This window comes from Hippocampus zosterae, chromosome 16, assembly GCF_025434085.1.
Source record: "Hippocampus zosterae strain Florida chromosome 16, ASM2543408v3, whole genome shotgun sequence".
NCBI lineage: Eukaryota > Metazoa > Chordata > Actinopteri > Syngnathiformes > Syngnathidae > Hippocampus > Hippocampus zosterae.
The window spans coordinates 12,116,830-12,143,821 of record NC_067466.1 but is presented as its reverse complement, the minus strand read 5'-3'; the positions used below and the strand labels follow the sequence as shown (position 1 = coordinate 12,143,821).

Sequence of the window (26,992 nt, the reverse complement as noted above, 5' to 3'; positions counted from 1 at the left end):
TCTCATACCTTGAAGGAATCGAGCATCAATGTCACTTTGGCATTTCCATCTCAACAACGACATGCTCACATATTGCATGCATTGCTGTATTATTCATAAAGCTGACATGAATTTATGACAAATGTGAATTTTTGCTCATGTGAAGCTGTTGATGTGGTGGGTATCTATGAGGGTGCGTGCCAAATATTTGAGAAAGTTAAATTTGGTGATACCTCAGAGAATAATAATCATGCGATTACCGGTACCTTTTGATTGGAATGCACTTGTCATCGTCCATGCAGTCTTATAGGGGCTCTTGTCACTTCTTTCAGTTCGCAGTCACTTTTTGAAGTTCAAAGTGCAGCCAACCCTTTCGTTCTGCCCCTAATTGTCACAGTAACAAAATGTACACTCGCCCTTGGCCCAACAGTATGCAGGACAGGATGAGGGCTGCCCTCAGAATGAAACCGATGTTAAGAAGAGGTTGGAGAGTAGGGGGGAATATATGAGAATGCTAAAGATTTCATTACACAGGTTTTATTATTTCTCTGGGGTGGGGAAAAAAATAACATGTTGGACAAACAGCATCTATTGAAACACAAAAGGAGGGACGGTTCATTTTAGATGAACAAAACAGGCCGGGAGACATGATTCCATCAGTATGAAAACAACAGGATCCGTCTTAGATTTTGATGATAAAAGTTGTTTCACACTGGGGGGGGGATGCTTCTTCTTTGTTTTTTTTTTTTTGTGTGTAAATAAAAAGAACTTTCCAGATATCAAATCATGATGACTGTGTTAGAGCGCGTGTTTTAAATTAAACCAGGTAGGCCAGAGTGTCACCGATGTCCACAGTGAGCCCGTTGTCAGCCACAGTGACTTTCTTCTCATCCAAATTGATGCTGAACACGGACTGAGACGAGATGATGACTTTGCCCAGCTCCTCCTGTCCCAGCACGGGCACCCGACGGGGCCCCAGCAGGGGGTCCTCGTACCTCATCAGCTTCACTTTGGAGAGATCTGGTGGGAGGAAGTGTTGGACAACAAAAGGTCAAGGTTATTTTGATTTGTGCAACATTTATGTGGCTAAGGATAGCAACTTCAGGGTGCCGAGATGGAAAAGATGAATTTTAGATTGTAACACCGGTTAATAAGCAACCCTGATACATCATCTTAACATGCTGCGAGCAACAAAGAATGATAAGAATAGCTGGCATTCTATCCTGGCAATCTTTAAATTATTTTTTAGCCCCCCCCAAAAAATAAAATTGTTTTTGGTTAAAGTGGCCCCAAATCAACATGGACCATGGCGGATAACCAACCTTTGATGAGTCGGTTGACCTTGGCGAGTCTACGAACGACGTGGTCCCTGCTGTCCCCCTGTCTGATGTCGAGCTTGGTCGTGAATAGGCCGTTGCACGGCTGAGGGTTAACCAGGGTTACGCAGACTGCTGGCTGTCGACAGACAAATTGTCCAATTCAAATTTTTGCTGACCACATGGAACCACAAAGCCGTCCTTTCACACGTGTGGTCACCACCTCGGATCTGAACACGCAGAACGGTTGCCCTGGGCAACAGTCTTCCTTCACTTTGTCGTCGGCCTCGGAGGCAAACAAGATGTCGATCCGCTCCAACTGCATTAGGCATAAAAAATTTTTTTTAAATGAAGGAACACACTGAAATGTCTCTTTCATGCTAGTTGATTGCCGAGCTGCAATATGTCAGGCATCTTTGAGAGTCCAATCAGACTTGTGAGGTGTTAGCATACCTCAAATCAGACTTGTGAGGTGTTAGCATACCTCAAGGGAATTGGTTAAGTAGACCAGGTTCTCCATCAGAACTGCCCGCTCGTCAAACTCCAGCTCGAGGTCCAAAACCCTGGGCCCGTTTTTTTCGAGCTTCTCCTATGGAAAGCCGCATGCGATGATAATTTAACTCGTTGGGAATTTGGCACTCAAGTTTATGGGGAAGAGAATTGGACTCAATATATGTCTCCATTGGGGATTAATCAAATGATGAATCGTCTTCTAAATGTAAATGCTCTGCGGGTCTTGGTGAAGAACAGAGCAGGCCACTCCCCCCACTTTTTGCTCGACACATTATGATTCGAAGCAAATGACACGCCACAGTGTTGCCCGTGTACCTTGACCATGGCCACAAATGGCATGACTCTCTTCATGTACTTCTTCAGCTCGGGTAGCGCTCCGAGCTCGCCCGCTATCACCTTGTTGTCTGGAAGTACGCCGTCGTTGTTCTGCGCGAAGAAGACAAACAACGGTGCAATGTAGGTAATGCATCCATCGAGCACAACATGTATAGCATGTGTGTGCATGTCGCCGACCTTGTAATGCTTGCCCAGCAGGGATAAGGCGCTGTGTTGCCATGTCGGGTAGCTCTTAGCCACGTAAATGGTGCAGTGTGAGGGTTTGGTGGGGGGCTTCGAGTCACATTTCTGCTCAAGGAAAAAGTGATTTAATATTGATAATTACATGCACACAAGCTCCTGAAAAGAACTATTTACTGTACATAATGTAGGAGTATCTGATGATGTCTGTGCAGGTTCCTCTCAATAAATTAGAAATGTCAGATTAAAGTTCACTTATTTCATTATTCACACCCAACAGTTACCGGTAGACTTTTGGACAGACAATCTTTGTTTCTAAACAGTTGAAAACGTAAATTCCTGCCTGTTACTTTTCAGATGGCCAAAGTCAGTTTTCCAGAATAGCTGCCGACTAGGATAAACTATTGAAAATACTTTAGAATAATAAATACAGCCTTCTTTAAACTAACATAGATTAGTGAACCTCTCAGGCCCTTACAAATGTGGGTTGCCACCAGGTAAACTGAACTCAGCCGCATGCCTGCATTGTACCTTATTCTTTGGGGGAAGCATGTATGCTTTGAGTCTCAGTCGGAGGTCGTGTGCTGTCTCCATTAGGTACTGAGAGGAGCGGATGAGAATTTCATCCACTGGACCGGCGATGGGCCATGATGCCTTTGTCACAGAAGTAGGCTGTCAGGGGACAGAATGACAGAATGAGAGAGAGAGAGCGTTGGAGAAGGGAAGACAGTTTTAATTGGACTCAAGATAACCACCATCATTATCATAATAAAACATAACGGAGTGAAAATGTTCATGGTGATTATCTCTTTTTAGCCTGTGCAGAAAATTTAACTTGTCACGCTTCGGTTATTGTGAGGTGGTGATGAAAAAAAATAGACATCTCCAGCACAGCAGCCTGCTTTTTCACTCTGACATTAGCGTGTGGAAAATATTCTCGGGTGCTCTGTGTTGTTAGGAACATGGACAGCAAGTGCGCACCTCGATTTAAAAGCAGCAACAAGAGGAAGCGCGCGTGTGTGTGCGTGCGTGTTTGTGCGTGTGCGTGTGAAGAAAAGCTCCTGGTGGTCACAGCGAGGAAGAGTGTTAGAAGTGAATTAAATAAGACGGGCTGATGGTGGGTGTACTCATGAATAAATATTAGCGCTGGTCTTTTAAAACGTTGCTTTGCTGCCCCATCATCCTTTCAAGTGTACAAAAGGAGTTGAACACAAGAGGCGGGTAGGAAAGAACAAAAGTCACGTTTGAAGTACCGGCCAGTATTTTGAATGTGAATAGCAAAATGGAGGTTAGCAAAATGTGCACATTTCTTACCTTGCCCAGCAGACCCCAGGTGTACTCGCACAGGTGTGGACAGATGGGCGCCAGCAGCAGCGTTTGTCTCTCGATGAACTGGAAGACCAGCTCTCTGTGCATGCCTTCAATAGCCAATTCCCTGTACTTATCTTTGGCAGCCTGGAGGAAGCATTCATCATATTAATACTGGTTCTGGATGAATTTGGGACTCTCTTTTTTGGGGGGGGAATAAACAATTGTGAATTGCTTAGGAAGAGGACTGAATTTTATTTACCTGGAACTCAAAGAAGCCGCACTTCAAAGCCTCTTTGAACATCATTCTCTCATAGTGCTGCTCCGTCTTCAAAATTCCAGAATTCATCTCGCTGGCCAAGACACAAAATCCTTTAAAGTTTCGGCTCGGGGGTTCTTCAAAAGGAGCCGTTTTTAATGCGGCCTCTGAAATGCTTCCAGACTGGCTCGCTACCAGCGAGAGTGTCTCACAACTTATTTTGCACCAGTTTTTGCATAAAAATTACTTGTAAATATGCATGTGTGCCTACTAGCAAGGTTGGTGAGTGTACACCGATTTCAAAATTCCTTAAAAATTAAAAGTTACTGTACTTCGGAGACAAAAACATTGGGAATACATCAAGGTAGTATACTTAGGGCTTGCTTTGCTTTACAGAAATCCAACACAGTCCGTCACTTTTGTCCACCTATTGCCCCTGGATGTGGTCTTACATATGTGGCTGTGCCTACCTGGCAAAAACACGGTCGTTGAAGGTGTCGGCAGGTCCGGTCCTCAGGTTGTTCTTGTTGGCTATCATCTCCTTCACCCACTCCAGCCAGGTGTAAAGGCGCAGGATGCCGGCGTCTGCCATGGTCTCCACAAAGTTCGCATCCTCCACTGTGTCTCCTGCGTCGGCCAAAGCCAGACGCATGCCTAAGATGGAAGAAAGGTGGAGAACACTACCGTTGATCCAAGTTCCTCAAATAGCGGCCGGGGACTTCAGTTGCTACAACGTAAAGGAGTAGCAGAGTACAACTTTCACACACAATAAACAAACAATGCACAGTAATCCTTCACTATTCATGGGAGATGGAGACCAAGCCCCATAGTGAAAAGCGCCATTTTTTCCCCCCAATATTAATAGTTAAAATGAACTGTAAACCACAAATTATGACCCCCAACAGTTTAATATGAATTTATCCTCATTTTATATCATTATCTTTAAAAATACATGGCTTACAGATGACTTGATTTAGATAAACGGCGCCCAAAGTGCGTACCACATGTAAATAGTACTGCGATTTATCCATTTTGTGTTCATATTGCATTTAATTGAAAGATGTTTGTTGTTGTTTTTTTCTCTTTCTTCTTCTTTCTACATACATTCTTGCTGCTGGAGGCTGTAAATTTCCCCAGTGTGGGACGAATAAAAGATATGTTATCACAAAGCTTGTCTCTTAGTGGAGATGCATCACTTTCAACATACTTTGGTGGTATCAGACCAGCAAACAGCAAATGTCATTTCATCTGTTTTTGTTTTCCTGAGAGGGGCAAGAGGAGCCATTTATTTGTGGCAAAGCGGCTCCTTGTTCAAGGGTACGACGTTGTCAGCATCGAGACGAGGCACCGCGTCCATCCGAGTGGGGGGGCGGGGGGTGTCACGATTTGAAGAAAGGTGCTAATTCATGCATAGGCAAAAACATGAGGACAAATGAGTTCATCTCTTAATCAGCAAAATGACTGTCAACTTGAGACTTTGCTACAAATCCCCGGCAGAAGCCACTCCCAGCTAGGACACATCAAGAGATGCCCTAATCAAACATCACTCCGATAAAAGCGATGTCACCAGGATATCCCTTCTACCCTTCTTGCCCACCCCTCTGCCTTCTTGCTCACACACACACTGTTGAACCCACAGCTGTCAAACCGGTGAACCGCAAACAAAGAACAGCCCTCTGTCTCCATCTACAGGCGGAAGCCGCCTGTCGACGCCCGACGAGCCGTGAACCGAATACGTCTGCCTGCTGTCAGAACATGAGCTTCTTCACGCTTTCAGACACACAAAGCGACACGTTCATCCATCTATTATTCAACTTGCTCAAACCAAAAGGAAGCGGGAGAAAAACAGGGTGTCAGAAGGAGATTTTTAAAAAAGGCAAAGCTTTCTTCCAAGCACAAAAATAAAAGCATGAATGGAGAGAAAGCGTAAAACTGATGGAAACATTAAAACAGACAATTAACTCTTGTCCATCTTGTTTTTCTTCCATGATCAATCAGAGACTATTTAATAACTAAATTGTGATTAAAACAAATTAAATGATTATACAGGAAGTTATTTCGAATAGGGCAGTAAATTATATCTGGCAGAGAGCAGCATCTCATTCGGAATATAAATGATGGTGTTTATTTTTTAACTACATATTTATTGTATAACGTGTAATGACTCACGCGGCTGGCAGATGTTTGAATGAAAACTGAGGTTAGAAAAAGTTCACTTGGCTGAAGTTAAATAAAGACAACAAGTAAAGCATAGATCAAAAACAAATAACTTAAAACCGCTAAATTTTAAATATTTTAATTTCCTTCATTATCACCCTTGAATCCAATTCGTCAAATGTCTAATTTAGGAGAGTTTAAAAAAAACTGTCACGGAGATGAATCGACATTGCAAGAAGGAATCAGAGTACCGTCTGCTGAGAACTTTTTGATGGCTTGGCTGAGAGTGAGGAAGTTTCCGGTTGATTTGGACATCTGGTCGACAAGAAAAGCAGATGGTAACACCACACCCCACAGATTCCCACAGAGAATTCCATCAAAAGTGCAACATCGCTTAAGCGTGACTCGTTTGTTTGATTAAATATGACAAATCACATCGTTAAAATTGGACGCACCTTCTCAGAATTGAGGAGCAGATGCCCGTTGGCTCGCACAGCCTGTGGCCACTTCCCACTGTGGACAATAGAAAGCAACAAAGAGGATTCAGAACGTTTTCTACGCCACTTTAGGAAGGAGTTGTTGCTTTTTCCACAACACTTAACCCCCCTGACATTAGCAAGGTTTAATTCTGGACCAACCCCGCCACCCCCTATAGTTTTACTTCTCCCACAAACGTAACTTAAAAGAAGAAACATATTTTTTTTTTAATTCACACAAGCACAAGTGTTCTAATTGTGTTTGTGAGTTTTATAAATCTCCTGGTGTTCAATAAACAGCTGAGTTCATCAACAGCTCTGGCTCTCCTTTCCCACATACAAGGGCATTACACCGAGTCGCATAGATGCGTGTAATGGACACGAGCTTACCTGTCGTTGGGCCACATGGCCACGTGGTTGTAGAGGTAGTAAGATAAATGATTGGGCACCAGGTCTTTGCCAGACACGCGAACGTCCACCGGGTACCAATACTCAAATTCCCTCCTGAGCCTCTGAAGGTGCTCTTTTGGGATGTCAGTCTTTGGGAAAGGGGATGTTTTGAAAAATATAAAGTCCCACACCTCCTTGGTCATCTGATGTGGTCTGAGACAAAACCAAACGGTGGCAGGATGAATTCCGTGCGTATGATGTGGCGGTTTGGTTCCCTGACGTGATTTGTGTCCTTACTTGATGCCCAGCGGCGAGGTCCCCTGTCCATTGAGCACGCCTCCCTGGAGGAGGTGGGCCACGGTGTAGTAGGCCATGTAGATGGTGGAGTCCGACAGGGACTCAATCAGCCACTGCTCGTCCCAAGGCAGCCGTGTTCCTATGGCAACCAAGCACAAACACGCATGACACAGTGATAAGATTATCGCGTGTACAATAACAACGGCATTAAAAGGACAGCAGGCTTTTGTGAAGGCAAGGGGAATTCGTAATGTGATGCATGTTCATCAACTGGACTGTCAAAGACGCTCTCATGTACAAAGTATAATTTTGTCAGATATTTACAACAAAGTCAAACCAAAAATTTCTGTTTTCCTTTCACTGGTGGATTATTTTTTATTATTATTTATTAGTTTTATTTGTTTATTTTTAATGAACAATCACAATTTGAAGAATACATGACAGTCGAGCAAGCCAACCCCTATTAAGAACAATGGCAAATTAGGCGAAGTACACTTGAGGTCAACACTTACCAAGCCCGTAAGTACGAGAACAGGCATGTTCCTGTAGCCATGCCAAACTAGCCTCAAAGTTTCTTCTGGTCTCATCACAAAATCTGGGCAGAACGGAATACATGATTTATAAAAAAATTGCCAGCAAAAAGTCTAAAATGTATGCTGTGAAATAATTTGAGCACTTCACAAGTGGTCCTCTTACGTCTCCAAAGACTTGAGGACTTCATTGGCCTGCTGCTTCCATTCAGCATCACCATAGTCCAAATACCTGAGATACAAATGTTCTCATTTTAATACAACACATGACTTCCATAGTCGTTCCATAGTCGCGCTCGATTTGTGTCGCTCACCACTGATCACAGAGCGCCACCACGCACTCGTCAGCCGAACGCGACATGACCTGTTTTTCTGGCTCCATGTAGAGGCAGGCCTCACCCTAAAAACCAGAGATGCCGAGGCGTCAACATTTTTGGAGAGCAATAAATCAATCACGGGGACTTTATTTATATCATATACATTACAAAGAGACCCCAGACAGAGCCGACCCGGTCCTACCTTTTCTACCATCATCTTCTGGATAGGCTTCTTCACGTCCTGGACCTTCTGCCCCTTGTAGCCGTCAACCAACATGATCTGAAGAGATCCTTTCATCAGTATAGCAGAAGTCACAATAGATGTGATCCTAAGTTGAAATTGGATAATACTCAACAAAAATAGGCATAACGTTCCCATCAGAACGTGCTGCAAATTAGTGCTTAGCACGTCTGCCTCTCACCGCTGAGGTTTGAGATTTGAATCTCGGCGCTGGCCTTCTTTTCTAAATTTGCATGTAATGCCAAGTAGGCTTCCTCACACATCCCCAAAACAGGGTTCTTTAAAGAACATAAGTTGATTTAAGCCTCTAAATTGCCCATGGGAGTGAATGCGAGCGGGAATGGCTGGTCATTTTCATCTGACCTGCAATGGAGTCGCAACCAGTCCAGCATGTACTCAGGATCCAAAATGGGTGAATGGATTTTCTATGTATATTGTGTGTGCCGGATGAAAAATTCCCTTTGCATATGTGCCTTGTGAGAGACATAGTGAATGTGTATTCTATCATTAGACACAGTACAGTCAGTCAAGGTGGACCAACCCCTTCATAGAATCCCTTCAGGTAGACTTTCTCCTTAGCCTCGGCCAGCTTCTCCTTGTCATTCTGGCTTTGGATCTTCAGCTCATCACAGACCAGTGGAGCAGACAGGTTCCCATATTCCGGAATGTCTATAATGGGAATCTGAAATATAGACATACACCCAAAAGCCTAATAACTACAAATGATGGGTTTAGGATGACACGTCTGAGGAGATGAGCTTACCGGCTCGAAAGGCAGCACCATCTTGTCCTCAATTCCGTACTTCTCCCTCAGGGCCTATCGAATATCCATATTCCGTTTTAGCCAACCAAGCTTAGTCACAATAAATGTGGCATCTGGTCGGGTGACCTTGAAGCATTTAGGGTACTGCGTTGAAGCTGTGTACCGGTACAAAGATCCACAACTCACTTGTTTTTTCTTGATGTCCCTGAGAGCAGTGATGTCATCGGGGGCGTCGGAAGGCACGCTGGTAACTACCCCAGTGCCTGATGGAACCCAAACAAGAGGGAAAAGTTGTTACATTTAGATCAACGTTTAAAGCTGCACTACTGGTAATTTGCTATTTGCCGTTCAAGTACACTGAAGATGAGACGCTGTCTAACTGCGCGTGATGAGCACGGAGATGCACATTTCCAAAAAGGAAAAGGTAAATAAAGCTGCTTGGGAAGCCCTGAAATGTCAGCGCACGAAACCTCTCCGTGCTTAGCACACCTCAGTGCATTCTCTAACCTTTAAAACCAGGTGGACCTGAGGCTGATTAGAAGTTTGATTCTGACATTTAACTTTTTGCAAAATGATAAACACCAGTGTGTGACTGTGAATGCTTAATTGTTTTGAATTAACTTTCTTGTACCTTTGTCCTCTTTGATGGTGAGCATGGGCAGAGCGTAGATGATCTTGTAGGAAGTCAGGGGAGCGCTCAGGGCGCAGCCGAGGATATCCTGTGAGCACAAATGTTTAGTGATCACGGTTGTATGAAGTGCAGGAGAAAGGCAATGGTTTTAAAGGGCACCGCTATTGCTTTGTTTAGTATTGCCAGCTACTTTGGTAAGAAGACTGACATTTTGTCACCATTTTGTCAGACAAAACGGTGGTCACCAGGTGATAATGTTGACCAAGCCTTGAAACACACCTCCAATTAAAAATATGCCCACCTGTCCCAGCATTTCCATGACGACAGGTACTACACCATTCTCCTTGGTGAAGCCCTGGAAGGACATGTTCCTGGCAGACCTCCTGGTACAGATGAAGATGTCCCCACTGGTGGTCTCAAAGGCCACGTAGTTCATATCGGGTCTCACCCAGCAGTTGGTTTGACCGAACATGGTCTCCGGCCTCAGGGTTGCAGCCACCAGGTAGATGTTCTTGCCTTTTATGGCGCTGCAGGTAGGACGGCATCAATGCTGTACTTCATTTTTAAAAGCACTTCCTTTCCCTCAGATTCACATGACTTATACAAATTCATAGCAGTGAAGTTAGTTACCTGCTGTAAAAAACCTTGGACTTGAATTTGGCCGTGTACGGCTCCACAACTTTCATCTTGATGAGTGTGTACTCCTGAGGTCCTACTCCCTACAAGTGAGGTGAACAGAAATTTAAAAAAATGTAGGAGCAATAGAGTACAACAGATTACCGGTATTAATAACAGTCTCGTTTAATAAACAGGCTCGGGTCATACACCCGAGAACCTTTCAGGCAAAATTTCATACCTTACTAGAACCTAAGAAAATGCTAAGCTCGCTCATTTTATTATTAAACATACTTCATGAAAACATGTTACAATCATATAATCTAGAATGTCAGGCACCTTTTGATAATCCTGGATACCTGTAGTAGTGATTAAATACGATCATATCTTGTTTTTCATAGCAGCAGGTGAGCGTACCTCTCCTGTCTGCCTGTCATGGTCCATACATGGTTGTCCATCCTTGGGGGAGTAGATGGTATACCTGCAAAAACAATCATAATATGAACTGACATTCAACAAACGTTGATTCTTTACAGCTCACCTTTTCCCAAAATTAATCTTTTTTCTCTCCTTCAGGGTGATAAACTGCCAGCGGACAAAAGAGTCGTAAAAAGGGTTCACGTCTGTAGTGATGAACGAGCGTCGCCAGTCCACCTGGGAGACCAAAGGGCATATTAAATAACCATTCAATTTGTGTGGGGAAAAAAAATCATTTGTACCTTGACGCCCATCATTTTGAGATCTTTCACTGCCAAAGGTGGGAAATATTCCAGCCAGTGTTCGGCATTGGCAAACTTGGTAATGTCGTGGTCTGTTAGGCCAAGAGACCTCATGATGTTCCACTGGAAGGTGGCGGACCCGGATTTGGCCACTGCTTTACTCTAAAAGGGAAACACAATGACAAAACTGAAACCACAGAATATCACAAATTCAGCCTTTATGATAAAACAAATATGTTTATTGTGAAACTGCCACCAGAAAAGGAGACATCTATTTGAGGCAGGCGTTTAATTGTCTTTAAATGGATGACGCCTTCACCCAAAGGCTTATTTATTGGGACTATTGGAAGCCATAAAAATACAAATTTAAAGGCATCTCAAATTCAGACCTTCTTTCCCTTGGCTTTGTCCTTGATGATGATTTCATCAGAAGTATTTGGCTTTTCTTTCTCCTTTTCCTCCTCATCCGGAAACTGTGGCGGATTTCCGAACAGTTCCATCTCCCGCTTGAGCTTGTCTGCACAGGCCTTTGTGAAAAAGAAGAGTTTAATTTTTTTTGCAGTGTTATTTACACACTGCATGCATGAGGCAATCTTCAGGAACTCACTTTGATCGGCATGCCTGTGCAGTGGAGACCAAATGGGAAAAGGCATTTCTTCCCTTTCAAGGACTGGTAGCCAACTGCAAACTACAAAACACACCATAAAACACGGGATGCATTTCCATGTTCTGGTCTTCTTTCCCTTCCTAAATAAAGTGCATTTACCTCACACTTTGACAAGCTGAATGTGTGACCAAGATGCAACCTCCCATTCATGTAAGGGTAGGGAAAGGTGACAAAATACTTGTTTTTGCTGTGAAACAGAGTGACTGATTAAAATATGCAAGTAAAAGTGGGAGTCATAGCATCGCATCAGTGCATCAATATTCCCAAGTGACAGTGCGCATCATCTGTCAATTTGTCAATTGCCCATATCGAATGCGAGGGGAAAAATCCCCTAAAGCCAAACGCAAACAACGTTATGTAACCATGTGCGTCTCTTACTGTGCACTTTCCCCAATTGTTGTCGCTGCATCACTCTCAAAGGTTTTGTCGTTCTCCCATTTAGCCTGGATTTCGAGCTCAATCTTTCTCAAAAAGTCCAACTTTGCAGTTCCCTTACGCTCCTGGAAAGACATGGGAACCAAGACGTACATAAAAGCAGTGACAGCTAGAACTTCAAATGCGTGTCTCAAAACGTCAACGGTGGGACTACAACTCTTCACAGGGAAATCAAGCTTTAGAACTATTTTTAGTTTAGGTTTCTGTAGTTACAGTACTTTTACTGTCGAGCCGTTTGCTAGCTGTCTTGCTGTTGCTACAAGCTACAGCATGTCAAAGCAGTTGCAGTGCAAAATGCCCACGATGGCTGTATAATGCCAATAATTTGGGGGAAAACTACTCAGAAAAGAATACACTTACCGTCATTTTGGCACAACCAATACGTTACTCCGTTGCTTCATAAAAAATTAACTCAAGTGATACACAAGAAGGAAAGGCAAAGGAAACCCACGCCACCTCGACCCGGCTGATGACACCAAGCCACTCGCAAGGACCTATGGGAGACGAAGTCCACGGAGATGTCACATACATTCCGCTTGCTATCCGACAACGTTGATATTTTGGTCAACTTTATCTACAAAAAACTGTGTTTTTTCATGCGCAAATTCTATGCTTGTGATTATATTTTAGATATATATGGTTAGGCAAAGACACGATTTAGATAAAAATAACGTCAGCGTGCAGTGTACGGATTAGTCTTTACGACACTTCAAGAGAGTTTACGTGCCGTAAACCGCTGCGGTGCGACCTGCCAGTGGAGAGCGAAGGCCCCGAAGCTTACAAATTTATAGGCGATGAAAGCAGGCGTTCCGGGGCTCCGTTTCATTTTTTAGACCGTGTTATCGTCTTCCTCACGATGATTATAGAGAATGTGGACGCTCTCAAGTCGTGGCTGGCAAAACTTCTGGAGCCAATGTGAGTGATTGAATTGAAATTGTCATTTCGCTCGCACGCTACGTAGCCAGCTACTGTGTTAGCATCAATGAGGGGGGGAATTGTTGGAACCTCACCACCGTGGCCGATCGCTTGCTATTCAGTAACTGATTGACTTTCAGTTTCCTGTGAAATAACATGTTCACTGCGTTCCTCGTAATGGTTGGACAATTACATTCTATAACTTAATTGTCTCCTTAGAAAATAACTTTACTCTGTAACACAACTCCAAACTGCAGCACAACATGCACCTTTCTGTTTGCAATTGTAGAAGCTCACTTGCATTCATATAGATGCAATGTGTAAACATGTCTAAGAGTGGACGCTTGTCAAGTGTGTTACCATAGTTACCATCGTGAAATGGATTGTTTAAAGTATTGTACTCTGTAGCTAATTGATTACATAATTTGAACAGCTTTCTGACAAACTAACTCAATCCGACAGGGAATTTTAAAAACTTGTTTCATTATAAGTATCCAAGTGCATTGAAGCAATTTAAACTAAGGCTTGAAAGTTGATCTATTTCATGAATTGCAGATGTGATGCTGACCCCTCTGCGTTAGCCAATTACGTTGTGGCACTGGTGAAGAAGGATAAACCGGAGAAGGAGCTCAAAGCGCTGTGTGCCGATCAGCTTGACGTCTTCCTACAAAAAGGTATTACTTTCTAAAACTGCTGGAGCCACACTCACTTCTTTTATCAACAAAATGTGTGCTTGTCACATTAAGTCAGAAACACAATCTCAAACGCCACAACTGTGAGACGCACGTTCAAGCCACTATTGAACGTGCCTGGAATCCTCCTGGAAAAACTCAATTCATACGTGGCCACATTTGGAATGATTTAGTCCTCTGAAGGAGCCCATTGTTAAAATGGTTACGAGACATTGAGTATCCTCCCATATCAAAGGTTGCGGTTGTGTCACGGCTGAACTATTTGGAAATTATTCGTTTATCTATTACTCATGGGGAAATATTCACTTTTAACCAACTGTTGTTTCGCACAATAACCACCAGCTTGTGAATCATGCCGAATGTTTTAAACTTGAGTTTTAATAGCTGTTTATAGTGTTTTGGATAGGTTGAATTTCCACTGACAATAACTTTGTTAATTGAGAATGGGCATGCTCATAAGATGCCCTATGACAAATAATGATGACTTAACCTAATCTTTTATTTATTGTGTTATTCCAGAGACTGTAGGCTTTGTGGATAAACTTTTTGAATCTCTGACAAGCAAGAATTACCAGGGGAACTCTGTTGCCAAGGAAGCTCCAAAAGAAGTGGTGAACCTTCCTCCAGCGAAATCGGATGCAGTGGAGGTAAGAAGGAATCAGTTGCTTCGTTTCCATTTTCTGAACATACAGAGAGAGATAATTGCTTTTTTTTTTTTGTTATCGTAAGATTGAGACTCCAGAGGAGGAGAGAGAAAACCGGCGCAGGAGAAGTCCCCTGAGGAACCGCTCCGACTTCAACGAATCCAGGTTTGAATTTGCCTTCAGTTCTCTGCGTAACTAAACTACATAAACAACAATAGTTGTGCTACTCTAACCTTGGCAATCCAAATGCTGATTGAACTGCCTTTATTTTGTTGTTATGTGACCCAAATTGTTCATCTCAGTATCATGGAAAACCTAATTTTATGTCACAAATTAAATTCTATCAGTGAAACTTACATGCTGTATATTCACTGCGCACTGAAATATTTAGTGATTTATGTTGAATAATTTTGATGATTTACAGTTTATAGCTTGAGATGACCCTGTATGTCGAAACTATATTTGCATGCATGATTGTAAGTCAGATCGAGCTGACTTACAATCAGCTCGATCTTACAAGCTGCACTTGTAAGACGGCTGAATTTAAAGGCGTATCTCCATTTCCGACCACACAGGAGTCGCGATGACAGGAGGCGGGAAGAGCGCAAGAGGCGGGACTTTGATCGTCACGGCAAAGGCAGTGGCGATTCGCACCGTGAGCGGGAGCGGCATGAGCGGCGCCGGGGGAGCTCCCGCGGGAGGAGCAACAGCCGCAGCCGGAGCAGGAGTGGCAGCCGGGGGAAGAGCAGAGGACGAGGTGAGAAACGACAACAAGCACAGCTCAGCAGAGGAAGAGGCTGTTTATGAATCGGTGGGATAAAATGTGGACCGCTTTGCATGTACCTCACACGGGATTTAGCCACACAGCCCCAAATGTAGCCGACTATCGTCAAGGTTGGTTTGTTAGATGTGGCAGGAAGATTGTCTGTGTTCTGTTGTGTTACTTTTTTTGTCTTTCTGACAGACTTCAAGTCAAAGTTTGAGGTGGAGAGGAAGGACGCGGACGGCTACAACTCGTCTGCCCCGGGCAGGCCCCAGCAGGCTCCCCAGCTCACATCGCCACTCTTGCCCACTCCCCTGCACCCTTTCTCGTCCACTGCCGGCGGCCCGGGACACGGCGGTATTCCCGTGGCAACGCATGCGCACATCCCCGACGGCACCACAGACAGCTGGTCCGGCTACTATGGCAAAGCGAGGCAAGATGGCGTTGGCAAGCCGTTCAGCAATAAGAACCCGTCACGCAAGCAGCGGTGCCGGGATTACGATGGTAACTACACAATTACTCCTCTCGTAGTTTTGAGTTAATATTAGCAATGCCTTGAAACTGAAAGCTATTATGTGTGCAAATAAATCTGTCCTCATTTGTTGTTTGCTCTACGGATGCCATGTCTGCTTTACAAGTGGTGTGTGTTGTGACATCTAATATCGCCCCCCCCCCCAAAATAAAAAAATCATCTTATTATATTTAATAAAATAGTAACACGACTGATTGCAGAGCAGATATTTGTTCTAATATTATATTGTAATGAAACAAATGATAAAGATATTTGTACCGTACTACTCTTTGTCATTCGATAAATGCATTTGTATAAATAACACAATTGTAGTTTGCCCAAAGGGATTATTCATGATCCTGTTTTCATGGCTAATGACCGCTAATGTTGATCACTCAGGCTATCGTCCCCAGCGGGGGAAGGCTCAAACACACCTCTCCAGAGGTAAGCAGTGTTAAAATATCCAGTGCCCCTGAAGGCCGCTCCTGCCATTACTGTCCAAGTATTCAACCACAAGGGATCAGATCCCTCAGTGAAACTGTACAGTAAATACTGTCTGGGTTAGCCTCCCAGAACCATAAATCTTTGACGTTTCTCAACTCAACCACCACGAAGGCAAATCTTGTTTAGAAATTAGTACAGAAGCACAGTGAACCTCTGCTTTTTGCGGCGTGGTCTGGGTATGGACTGAGCCTTGCCATGAATAACACAAAGTCATTGACACCACCACAAAAAAAAACTGTTTAGTTTTGTCTGGGTGCCACAAGATGTTGTCAAAGCACGATTTCTCTGCAATTGAAACTCCTCAACTAACCTCAACTTAGTTCCTTAACCCTATATGGGAGCAAAGTGCATTTTTTGTCTAAATGGAACTCTTCAACTCACATAGTTCCTTGACAGCATCAATATGCAAAAGTTCACTTTTGCAAAGTTCACTCAGATTATTGTAGATTGATGTCAACCAAGAATTTTCTGTCTGACATTATCTTCTCTCCCCCATGCAGAAAAAGGATTTTGCGTCCGCGGCGACCTGTGCCCGTTTGACCATGGCAACGACCCTCTCATCGTGGATGACGTCAATCTTCCAAACATCATCCCTTTCCCGCCGCCTCCCGTGATACCCCCCGGCGGCCTGCCAATGCCGCCGCCAATCAACGAGCCGCCCCCTTCACTCAGGATACCACCGCCGCCGATGCCGCCCTACGGCCAGCCGCCACATGGCGTCTTCTCGTTGACTGGTGAGTATCAATCTATCTGATGTATCTTGAGGATGGTGCACTGCTTTTTTATTTTTATTTTTTAAGCCAAGAGCTGCTTTCTGTGTCCTGATCAATGCGAAGGGCGACCAACTTCAGCGACAAAAGCATCCAATACCTGTGGCCTTAATTATTATTGCTATTAATAACACATAATGCTATTTACTTTTGGCAAGAACCGATCGTAGTAATGATTTATTACAATGATTAGGAAACTGATAAATATCATTTTGCGACACTTAAAAAAAATAAATAAAAGATCACTTCAACATTCCTTGGAGATCACAATGTCACGTCACTGGTGAGCTACTTTTCGAAAAGGCCTATAGGCTACCCAAGTAGTCCTGGGGGGCTACTTGGTTTCGGGGGCCACCATGTTGGTCACCCTTGATGTTGATGCTTCTTACGATATTTCTTCTAATTCTGGTCATCCTAATAGCAAGTGCCCTGCCCCACTCGTCCCCAGGTACGTCACCCATTTGAGACAAGGAAACGGCTCTCTCTTCATGTTGTTGTTTTTATTTATTTTTATTTTTTTCATACGTGTCAAACTCAGGTCCTTGACGGCCGCTGTCCTGCATATTTTCCAAGTCTCCCTGTTGCAACACACCTCATTCAAATGAACAGGTTCAATGTCAGGCTTGCGCAGAGCTTGCTGATGATCATTTGAATCAGGTGTGTTGCAACAGGGAGACTTGGAAAATATGCAGGACATCGGGCCTCCAGGACCTGAGTTGGACACCACTGTTTTTTAATAATTGTACATTTGCATTTGTTTAAATTTGCCACAAATGGAAATACGGTATTTCTATTAAGCAAACCATCCAATTATAATGCGCGTGGTATACGGTGCAATTACAACTTAAATGTCAATGACAAAAATGTGTATATACGCGCACGGTATATTTGGCTTCGTAGCACTTTGTTTAGTAGTCATTTCTACAACACAGTACATATTTTTTCAAAAGTGTTCTGTAATGAATAGGACATAGCACTCAGTAAATGCATTCATTGTGCACAACAATAGCAGAACAATGAGCTTTTTCCTGTATTGCCGTGTTGTGCTGTATGTCAATGAAAAGTGAGCAATCGGTAGATGAATTAAAGGCTGACCCCTGATGAGTGAAGGACTCGCTGTTACGAGACATCAGCTTGGGCTTGTGTCTCCATCAGGACCCCCTCCACTGATCCCAACCAGTGGAATGGAAACCCCCAATCACCAGTCGACGATCACGTCGTCGCCTCCTGTCGGGCCGCCCAGCGTGAGGCTGCCGCCTCCTCTTCCTCTGCCTTTTCCGCCTCCTCCCTCCTCTTCATCGGTGTCGCTCCGTCCCCGATATGTCCAGTCTGAATGTAAGCAGATTGGAGGCTTGTCATGGGAATTCACCATTCATCGCTCATTTTGCCCACTCCATTTAACTAGCCGTTGATGTTCACTTGCAATTTTGGATTAGGATTTTTGTTTTTGTTGTTGTTGTCATTAGGCTGCAGTGTCGCCTGTTGACCTGAAAGTGGCAGTGCAACATAATTTTTGTAAATAGTTTTGGGGTTCAGTAAATTATGTTGTCCCTCCTGCCTCTTTTTCATAAATAAGTAAAACGGATTTAATGCAATGCCTTGCTTGTAACATGACATTAAGTTCATTTTTAATCTTCAAAACCAAATACAATTTGACTGCCAAAAAAAACAAAGCTAATGCAAAACTCATTTGAATGAACTGTTTGTCTTCTATTTTTCATCCTGCATGCACGTTGTTCCTGTCCAATGAAAAGCGAGTGTCTGCAAGAGGGTTTTTTTTCATATGTAATATTTATATATATATATATTTTTTTTAAATTGCAAAATTCTGCAATCTTTTCATTGGACGGTGATGACATATTTGGTTGTCAGCGTCATCTTCATTTTGTCGAGTTTCATTTCTAGGATAATCATCACATAAATGTATGATCACATTTGCATCGTCGTTCTAGGTTTGAATCTCTGCAACGACCTCCATGTATGGAGTTCTGGATGGCTGGATAACTGTTTACTTGCACCCGATTCTCTCTTAGGTATTTCAAAGCATCTTTTTTTGTGCTCTCAGATAACTTCGATCCGGAGGGCTACAACCCGGAATCGCCAGGGCTGACTGGAGCCGGTCGCAACCAGTATCGCCAATTCATTCCCCGAATACAGACGCAGCGCCCCAATCTCATCGGACTCACATCTAATGAGGGACAAGGCTCCAGAGGTACCGAGTAGTAACATTCTCAGTTCTCACCGTCATTCATCCTTTACGATAAGAAGTGCCAGATTGAGAAAATTTTGATTTTTTTTATTTTTGCTACCTCAGCTGCCAATATAGTGATCCAAACGGAGCCCGCCACTCCCGCCAGCGCACCAGGGAGTAACATGTCCTGTTTCAACTCGGAGCAGCACAACAGGAAGAGACCCATGGGCTGTATGTTAGCTGATGGACCCACAGCTAAAAAACCATGGATGCAAAAGTAAGAGTTGAAGGGTTTCGCGCAAACGTCCATCTTTCATTCTTCTTTAAATTTCAGCTTAGTTGTAATGTTGCAAAATCCATTTGTGTCCAAGTTGACAAGGAGTAGAGTTGTAATTATTTTTGCCTTTGTACAGTACAGATATTACACAGTGTAAATTCACAACATCCACTCGCCTTTGTCAGGTCTTCATTTGCTGCTTGTTTGCACATCCTGCTGCCGTCACTTTTTTCCTCAATCACTGAAAAGCATGCTCTACCATTTCGAATTCATCAGTTTTTTTGTGTTCTTGCTTAAAGAATTAGTTTCAAGACTTGGTCATAAGATTTTATTGAAAATTGTCTCTTTGGCCACACCCCTTTGAGCCACTAAAAATAGAGATACTACACATAACCATTGCTAATACTTCATGGTAACTGCCATATGTTTGTGAAATAAATTAAAGCTAAAAGTCTAAACATCAATCTCACATTGATTGCTGTATTGAAAAACTATTTGGGGGGGGGAAAACTGACTTCTACCCAAAAGATAAATATCTCCCTATCCACAATGCACACATTTAACTAAGAACTCGGCAATATCTGTTGCATCATCTTGTACCGCTCTTGTTTTCAGGCCAAACTTCAACAACAAAGGCAATTTCCCAAAGAGGAACTTCCACGTGAACACCAAACTGGAGGTGCGCAATATCCCACCCGAGCTCAACACCATCACCAAGCTCAATGAACACTTCAGCAAGTTCGGGACCATCGTGAACATCCAGGTAACATCGTAATCGGGAGGAATAACAGTCATGAGATTTTGGAAATGCATTTAAAATAAAATCATGGAAACACCTGAAATGGAGAGCAGACCTCGCCCAAGCCCCCCCCCCACCCCCCCCCCCAAAAAATAACACTCAAAATATTCTATCCATCCAGGTCGTGTTTGGTGGCGACCCAGAGGTGGCGTTGATCCAGTTCACATCCAACGAAGAAGCCTGTCGGGCCATGTACTGCGCCGAGGCGGTTCTCAATAACCGCTTCATCAACATGCGCTGGCATCGCAAGTCCAGCATGCTAGGGAGTCACCAGCTGGAACAGGGCACAGGCAGCCAGGTCGGCCCGCAGGTAAGGCCTTGTGATGGAATTAAATACAGAGTCCGGTCTGAATGCGTTTTAAAAATCACCTCATTCCATCTTTTACCTCCCTCAATATTGCGATTTAATTTGTGGCTAGTATTGTATTTATTTATTTTTTCATGGTCCTCTTGACAAACACACGACTTGTATGTTTTGCAGGGGATCAAGCAGCACAATCCCGCTGCTTACGTGCTGAACAAGCATCGTTCGCCAGTAGGAGTCGGCACCACGAGCACACCTGACAACCTGAACCCCAACGCAGAAGCTGCCCATGTGAGTCTTCATCTCTGTGCATGTGTGCTTTGACGCCTGCTTGTGTTTCATTCCCGTAGAATGCAGCTAAAATGACCGCGTTTTTACACAGAACTTCTTAAAAATCCCTTTAACTCATTCAGTACCAGCCAATTCTGGACCAAGCCTGAAAAGACGTTTAAAAACGTCTTTGGGAGTGAATGAGTTAACAGTACTGTATGGCCCTTGGAGGACTGAAAAAGCTCCGGATAGCAAAAATGTTCTCCACCCTTCCTCCATAAGCTTAGTGAAGTTGAAGTACTTAGAAATAAGGTTCAGCACGAGATGTTCTTGAGGGTTAGGGTCGATTAGAAAACGTGTAACTGAATAATAATCATTAGTGTGTATTCAGGAAAGCTTGATGCAAGCAGTGCTGAAAAGTAAAAGTCTTGTTTGCGTCACGTCTCCCGGCTCCATGTGATGACCGAAATGTGTTGCTTTCCCCTTTCGCTGTGCGCGCCACTTAGGTGGCGCCGGTGCTGACAAACACCCGGAAGGGTCCCTATGCTTCCACCCCGCTCAAGTTGTCTTCCAAGTGCCTTGGGAAAACGGCGAAAGCACTGGAAGCACAGGAAGCCCTGAAGAAGAAACAGGCACGTTGTTCAATTTTTTAGTACGCATCACGAGGGTGACGTGACGGCGTTTGTATCCGCGTCTGTGTAAAATGCTGGAATCTGCTGTACCTCCCAGTTTAACGCCTTGCATTGTGCTGTTTGCTTCCACTCAGGAGGCGTTAAAACTACAACATGACTTGCGGAAGAAGAAGCAGGAAATGTTAAAGACGCAGATTGAATGTCAGAAGGTGAAAATGACATGCGCAAGCCTACACAGAAGATGCTTTGTCTGTTTACTTTGCCAAAGTTCCACAATAACTCGACTAATTAGGAGATTACATTGATGGGCGCCGCTGACCGTGTCAGTCTCTCACCACACGGCACTTCCGTTTCTTATCAGGCGCTGATTAGCCGTCTGGAGAAGAACCGGGGGACGAAACCGGAGGAACGAGCCAACATTATGAAAACACTGAAGGAACTGACTGAAAAGATTGGCCAGCTCCAGAATGAAATGAATCCTTCCTCCCAGGTTTCGAAAGCCAATCACAACCAGCCCAAGACCAAGACCGACGTGAGTTTGGGGGACCCCGCGAAGTGTTAAAATGTTCTCAGTTGGAATCCTGTGTTGTTTAAGCACTCCAAAAAAGTCCTTGACGTAGGAACCAGATATATGCTAACACAGCAGAGCTTCAAGTTCAAGCCACTTTTTCATCACTGTGTATTTTGGTTCATTTCTCACTTTGCAGGCCCAGAAGGAGCTGCTGGATGCCGAGTTGGACTTCCACAAGAAGATGAGCTCTGGAGAAGACACGACAGACCTCAAGAGAAAACTGGGCCAGCTCCAGAAAGAGGTAAAACATTATAGCACTTTGGTCAGTACCAGGATCTTTTAAGGAAGGGATCTGCGGTACCAATATATATTATAACAGTCCCTAAACAAGGATGAGTACAAGATCTATGGTGGGAGGTTTTGCAATAAGAGTCCCTGGTTGGGAAAAGGACTTTAAAGCCGACAGACATACCGCAGATAAACGTAGTGTCTTGTAGCTTATTTTAAGTATTTTTCTGAGTGGAGAACAAAACGCAAGCACATGCACCTAATTCTTTCATCGACATGATTTAACAACTGCGACGATACACTGAATCTTGACGGAAGTCTGCGACGATTGGGCGGGGTGGGGTCGCTGATGCACTTGTAGTGTGACATCTCACCCGGTACAAGACACAGAATTTTTCTGGGAGCTTGACGGCGCAAGCGTAAAATAAAAATAGGTGTCGTTTGAAAGGGCCATAAGCACGAGCTCCACATGTGCCCTCCCACTGAAACGCAACGCAAGACAAGGCCTACTGTGTCACAACATTCGCAGAATAGGTACAGTTTTTGAGAGTAGCAACCTGCCAAGCATGTATCCCCCCCCCCCCCAAACCCCCCACCCCAACCTTCCTTCCCTGAGGGTTCCAAATTAGCTAGTGGTTAAAAAATGCATAACCCCCCCCCCCAACAACACCACCACCACCGACCAAGCCTAGCCTATCCTCCCTGTACACATTAAAAGCGCAGCCACTTTAGCAACCCCAGAGGAAGAGCTAAATGCTAACGAAGCCCAATCTGACACTCAACGCTCTCTCGCACCGATGGAGGCCGTCTCATTAAAGTTTAAGCCGGCGGGTACAAAAATCACGGGCGCGAGCAGTCAGAGTGGCGAATGAGTGGAGGACCAAATGGAAGGAAAGGTTTTTGAGAGGTGAGTAAGTAAACTTAAGAGATGTGAGATGGAACGTCTACCGGTAATTGAAAAGTGAGGAGAAAATCTCGAGAACCCAAGTCATAAGTGCTATTTAAGTCCGGGGTTTAACAAGGGCAAAAGTTAAAAGAAAAAAATACAATACAATTGAACACATTTATAACAAGCATTGGTAACGCATCAGCTTTGTAGCATGTAACCTGTAATTTAACAAAAGTACAGTGGTACCACCACCGACAAACAGAAAAAATATTGCCTCTTGTTACGAAATGAATTTCAAGATACGAAAGGTAAAAATACAGTATGGGCTGCGACTCACAGCTCCGAATTTCCTGGAACGGATTAGTGCATTTACATGGAAAATGTCTCACTTTACAAACTTTTCTAGTAAATACATTTATTCCAGAACCAATTAATTTCGTATGTAGTGGGACCACTGTAATAACCACAAGGCCAAACATGGCTTGTGAGAACTGAAAAAAATAAAAATAAATAATCTGTCCTTGGAAGGCTGTTTCAACTTCATGACATGAATTTTGGTCTTTCAAAGCCATGTTGTCTGCCATTTTGTTTTGAAGCACCCATTTTAGAAAAATCCAGGAGTCCTTCAAAAAAAAAGATTTATATTCCGTTAATCAGAAACGTTAACACTAATCTGTATTCAACAAAAATCACACGGTTCTGCTTCCCTCTTGGCTTTGACATGATCGCAGCGTCATCGCACCTGAATCCTCTTAAGTCTTTTGTCGCGCTCTCCTTCCAGGCAACACAACTGGGCATCCTGCGATCCCCGACGTGCCGAGGCCGCGGCCGGGGGAAGATGCTGCTGGAAGCAGGCGCTATACGCGCAAGGGGCCGCAGCGGTTCCGTAAACCGTATGGTGGTGGACCACCGGCCCAGGGCTCTGACTATTGTGGGGGTCACCCAGGAGGAGAAGGAGGAGCTCACGTCACACTTTGTGGTGAGAACGCAATGCAAGCGTTGTATTTTAATGCTGATGGTTGCATGTGGAAAGCTGTTTTTTTTTTTTTTTTTTTTTTTTTGCGCATTATCAGAAATTCGGTGACCTGGAAGATCTCCGTGACCAGGATGCCACAAGTGTCATCATGACCTTTAAGACTCGGAGTGAAGCCGAGAATGTAAGTGGCGTTCGTCTCTCTAGCTATGGTTTTTTGAACCCTTGAACTAAAACTTTTTTTTTCTACTCGCGTTGTCTAGGCAGCCAACCAGGGAGCCAAGTTCAAAGGTCGTGTGTTGCAGATTTCCTGGTACAAGCCCAAGACGCCCTCCATCACCACAGAACCTGAGGAGGAGGAGTCCAAAGACGACGACAACGCGGTACCACCTGACTCCAACTTTCTTTTAATCAGGCTTTAGTCATCCGAACACGCTGTTCTGTTAAACAAGTTTGACGCGACATTTACAGACGTGCAACTTTGGGACGTTTCAGTTGTACAAGGCAGGTTTGGCTCTCTGCAGCGCTCCTTAATTTTTAAACTCAACGAAGCTCTCAGTGGAAATTGAGTCCGAGTCTCCCCTCGCAGCTAAAAAGCGTCCTTGACTTCTTGAGGGAAGCGACCCGGCTGTCGGGAGGAATCCTCCGCGGACGCTGCTGCACAGAGCTTTTGAGGCCACACTCGCGTTCGCTCTTGTGACCTTAGGGTGCACTCCATTGTGTCACATGACATTCCTTCAAGGAATGTCACTTCACGCCGAGATGAACACAATTTGTGCTGGGATGCCGGTTGACTTTCAAGTTGTTTCATCTGAAAGAATTTATATTGATTGGCAAAAATAGATTCCCAGTGTTACTAATATGGGAAAAAAACATACACATCTCAAAGAAAGTACTAATATGCTTTGGTATGCTTTTATTAGCAGAAAGACGGTCGCTCTTATCGGCCTGGCGAGGAGGAAGAAGAGGAAGAGGACGACGACGAAGACGATAAGTACGAAAGCAGATCTTGGAGACGATGAAGGCCTCCAACTCCAAATGACCGCGGCAGAAATGGCCAGCGCGGTTAACCCCTAAGGACTCTTCTTCTCTTCCCCACCCCCCCCCCCCACCCCCAGTATTTTCAAGTCATTTTAAGACTAACGGAAGTATAATGTTTGCTTTTTTTTTGGAGGGTTCCCTCCATTCAACAAAAACAATCTCACTTTTGCTGAGAAAGCCGAAGGTTCGGTTCTTAGAGAGAGTTTAAGTGTGCGTACTTTAACTGTCGTTAATGCACAACATTTGCGTCTACTGTGAAAAGCTATTTTTATACACAGCTGTATTTAAGGTTTTGTTTTTGTTTGTTTTGGGGGGTGTGGGGGACAAGTTGGTCTCAGTTCAAAGACCACATTTAATTTATTCCTCCGACTCTTCCCTGCTTCTTCATTTTGATGGCTCAAGTCTGTCACAGCTTCCCCCAAACCCTTCCACACATTGCCCCGACAGCGCAGCAAAAATTTGATTTGGAAATTTAAAAAAGGAAAATGTAAGCCACAAATGCTCATAAAGTAGATCTCCATTTTATAAATTTAGTACGTCCCTGAAAACTACCGGTAATAGGATCGCCGTGTAATCGTTTACCTTAAAGAATTATTTTATTTCCAACCTCTGCTTCTCAAACAGAAAACTTTATCATTCATAAATATCCATAGACAGATTTTTGAATGTAAAAAAATGAAACCCTTGATTTTAGCAGAGAACAAGAAAGTGAGTAAGAGAGAATTTCTTTCTTTGCCTTACACCCGTCGGCCACTCGGCGGATTCTTTTTTATTTTACAATATTTGTGAATCGTTTTTTGGGGGGGGTGTAAATTTTGTACATTTGCTTAAAAAAAAGTAAAATGTTGAATTTTTTTCCCCTTTTTTTGTGGGGGCGGGGGGTCATTTTTCTGATATTTTAAATCAGGAAAAACACCAATGGAGTCCCATTTCATTACATCTGTCGGCTTGGAGGATTATTTCAAGTTTTCTCCTTTTTGTCTCAAAATTCAATTGTAATTCACATCGATTACACGCACTCTCATGTGGGGTATTGATTGCATTTCTATTTTTCAGTCATGAAATACTAAAACCAAAATGATATTTATTGAACTTCCTGCATGTAAATACACTCACTGTGTCCTTTGGAGTCATCCTCGCACCTTGATTACCTTTCTCTTTCTCACACATCCCGAATAGGTTCCCTATTGATTTTAATGAGGACAAAGTAACTTGGTTATTGTATATTCAGAGAATTTGCTCTCTATTCCACTTTTTTTTTTGTACTCGTGTCTCATACACCGTAGTGTAAAAAAAAAAGTGTTTATCGGATAATAGTTTTGGATTTGTTACTGTTTATATTTGGAGAATGTGGATGATGATAATGATGTATTTTCTTCATGTAATTTTGTTTGTAAAAAGATGAATTTCTAATTCACGAGCATGTTTGCTTTTGCCAATAAAGACAAAGGAATGGGCTGCTTGCGGGGGAAAAAAAACAAAAGAAAATTAAAGGAGAAAAGAAAAAATACAATTTGATCTTGGGCAAAAAAAAAAAGAACAAAACAGAAAAAAAACTTAAAGATGAAAAAATATATATATATTGGCAAGTTTGAGGGGAGAAGGGGAGCAAAAGCATTCCAGGAAATTTCATCTTAAAACTGCTGTGTTGTCTTGTCATTTTGCACCTCAGATTTTTTTGGGTGGATTTTTATTTTTCTGAAAGTGAAGGGCATATACGGTGAGGTCACCCACAGTCATACAGGAGTCCAGACTGCACCGTAGTCTATCAATGGGTAAAAGTTTGTTTGTCCCAGACCTGAAAAGTGTCGCAGGATAGAAATAACTGAAATGGATAAATTTGATCAGAAGTGAGGCTCAGACAGTAAAAGATGTCAACCTAAAAAAAA

The 26,992-nt window shown here is 43.5% G+C and overlaps 2 protein-coding genes across 3 annotated transcripts; one reads left to right on the top strand and one right to left on the bottom strand.

Annotated features, from left to right (window-relative positions):
• Positions 1-500: 500 nt before the first annotated feature.
• On the bottom strand, positions 501-12,638 carry lars1b (leucyl-tRNA synthetase 1b). Its single transcript, XM_052046607.1, has 32 exons — positions 12,490-12,638; positions 12,073-12,194; positions 11,794-11,881; positions 11,635-11,715; positions 11,417-11,554; positions 11,028-11,189; positions 10,850-10,962; positions 10,726-10,789; positions 10,324-10,412; positions 9,995-10,220; positions 9,694-9,781; positions 9,249-9,325; positions 9,063-9,116; positions 8,841-8,981; positions 8,261-8,338; positions 8,056-8,141; positions 7,908-7,973; positions 7,724-7,806; positions 7,212-7,350; positions 6,915-7,127; positions 6,504-6,561; positions 6,300-6,363; positions 4,362-4,545; positions 3,895-3,985; positions 3,639-3,779; positions 2,856-2,996; positions 2,322-2,432; positions 2,124-2,234; positions 1,780-1,884; positions 1,519-1,614; positions 1,302-1,434; positions 501-999 (listed from the first exon to the last, which is right to left on the bottom strand). Exons 1-32 carry the CDS (start codon positions 12,493-12,495, stop codon positions 797-799), a joined length of 3,552 nt encoding a protein of 1,183 aa, XP_051902567.1. The 5' UTR covers positions 12,496-12,638; the 3' UTR covers positions 501-796.
• Positions 12,639-12,842: 204 nt separating this feature from the next.
• On the top strand, positions 12,843-26,743 carry rbm27 (RNA binding motif protein 27). Of its 2 annotated transcripts, XM_052046611.1 has the most exons (21): positions 12,843-13,044; positions 13,600-13,718; positions 14,256-14,383; positions 14,466-14,545; positions 14,956-15,137; positions 15,345-15,647; positions 16,659-16,892; positions 18,084-18,263; positions 18,994-19,140; positions 19,243-19,396; positions 20,012-20,159; positions 20,317-20,505; positions 20,677-20,790; positions 21,276-21,401; positions 21,536-21,610; positions 21,763-21,933; positions 22,109-22,213; positions 23,871-24,068; positions 24,163-24,246; positions 24,326-24,445; positions 24,986-26,743. In XM_052046611.1, exons 1-21 carry the CDS (start codon positions 12,986-12,988, stop codon positions 25,082-25,084), a joined length of 3,015 nt encoding a protein of 1,004 aa, XP_051902571.1. In that variant the 5' UTR covers positions 12,843-12,985; the 3' UTR covers positions 25,085-26,743. The 2 variants fall into 2 exon arrangements, with proteins under 2 accessions (XP_051902571.1, XP_051902570.1); XM_052046610.1 differs by lacking the exon at positions 18,084-18,263 and having other exon boundaries at positions 12,859-13,044.
• Positions 26,744-26,992: the final 249 nt, after the last annotated feature.

What these genes read in the sequence shown, in the direction of transcription:
- lars1b (XM_052046607.1), bottom strand. An exon ending in TGCTGGGCAAGCATTACAAG is followed by an intron (nt 2,235 to 2,321) that starts GTCGGCGACATG and finishes TTCTTCGCGCAG; the next exon opens with AACAACGACGGCGTACTTCC. An exon ending in ACTTAACCAATTCCCTTGAG is followed by an intron (nt 1,615 to 1,779) that starts GTATGCTAACAC and finishes TGCCTAATGCAG; the next exon opens with TTGGAGCGGATCGACATCTT.
- rbm27 (XM_052046611.1), top strand. Translation starts at nt 12,986, where the DNA reads ATGATTATAGAGAATGTGGACGCTCTCAAGTCGTGGCTGGCAAAACTT. An exon ending in GCGGTGCCGGGATTACGATG is followed by an intron (nt 15,648 to 16,658) that starts GTAACTACACAA and finishes TCCCCCATGCAG; the next exon opens with AAAAAGGATTTTGCGTCCGC. An exon ending in CCGATATGTCCAGTCTGAAT is followed by an intron (nt 18,264 to 18,993) that starts GTAAGCAGATTG and finishes TTGTGCTCTCAG; the next exon opens with ATAACTTCGATCCGGAGGGC.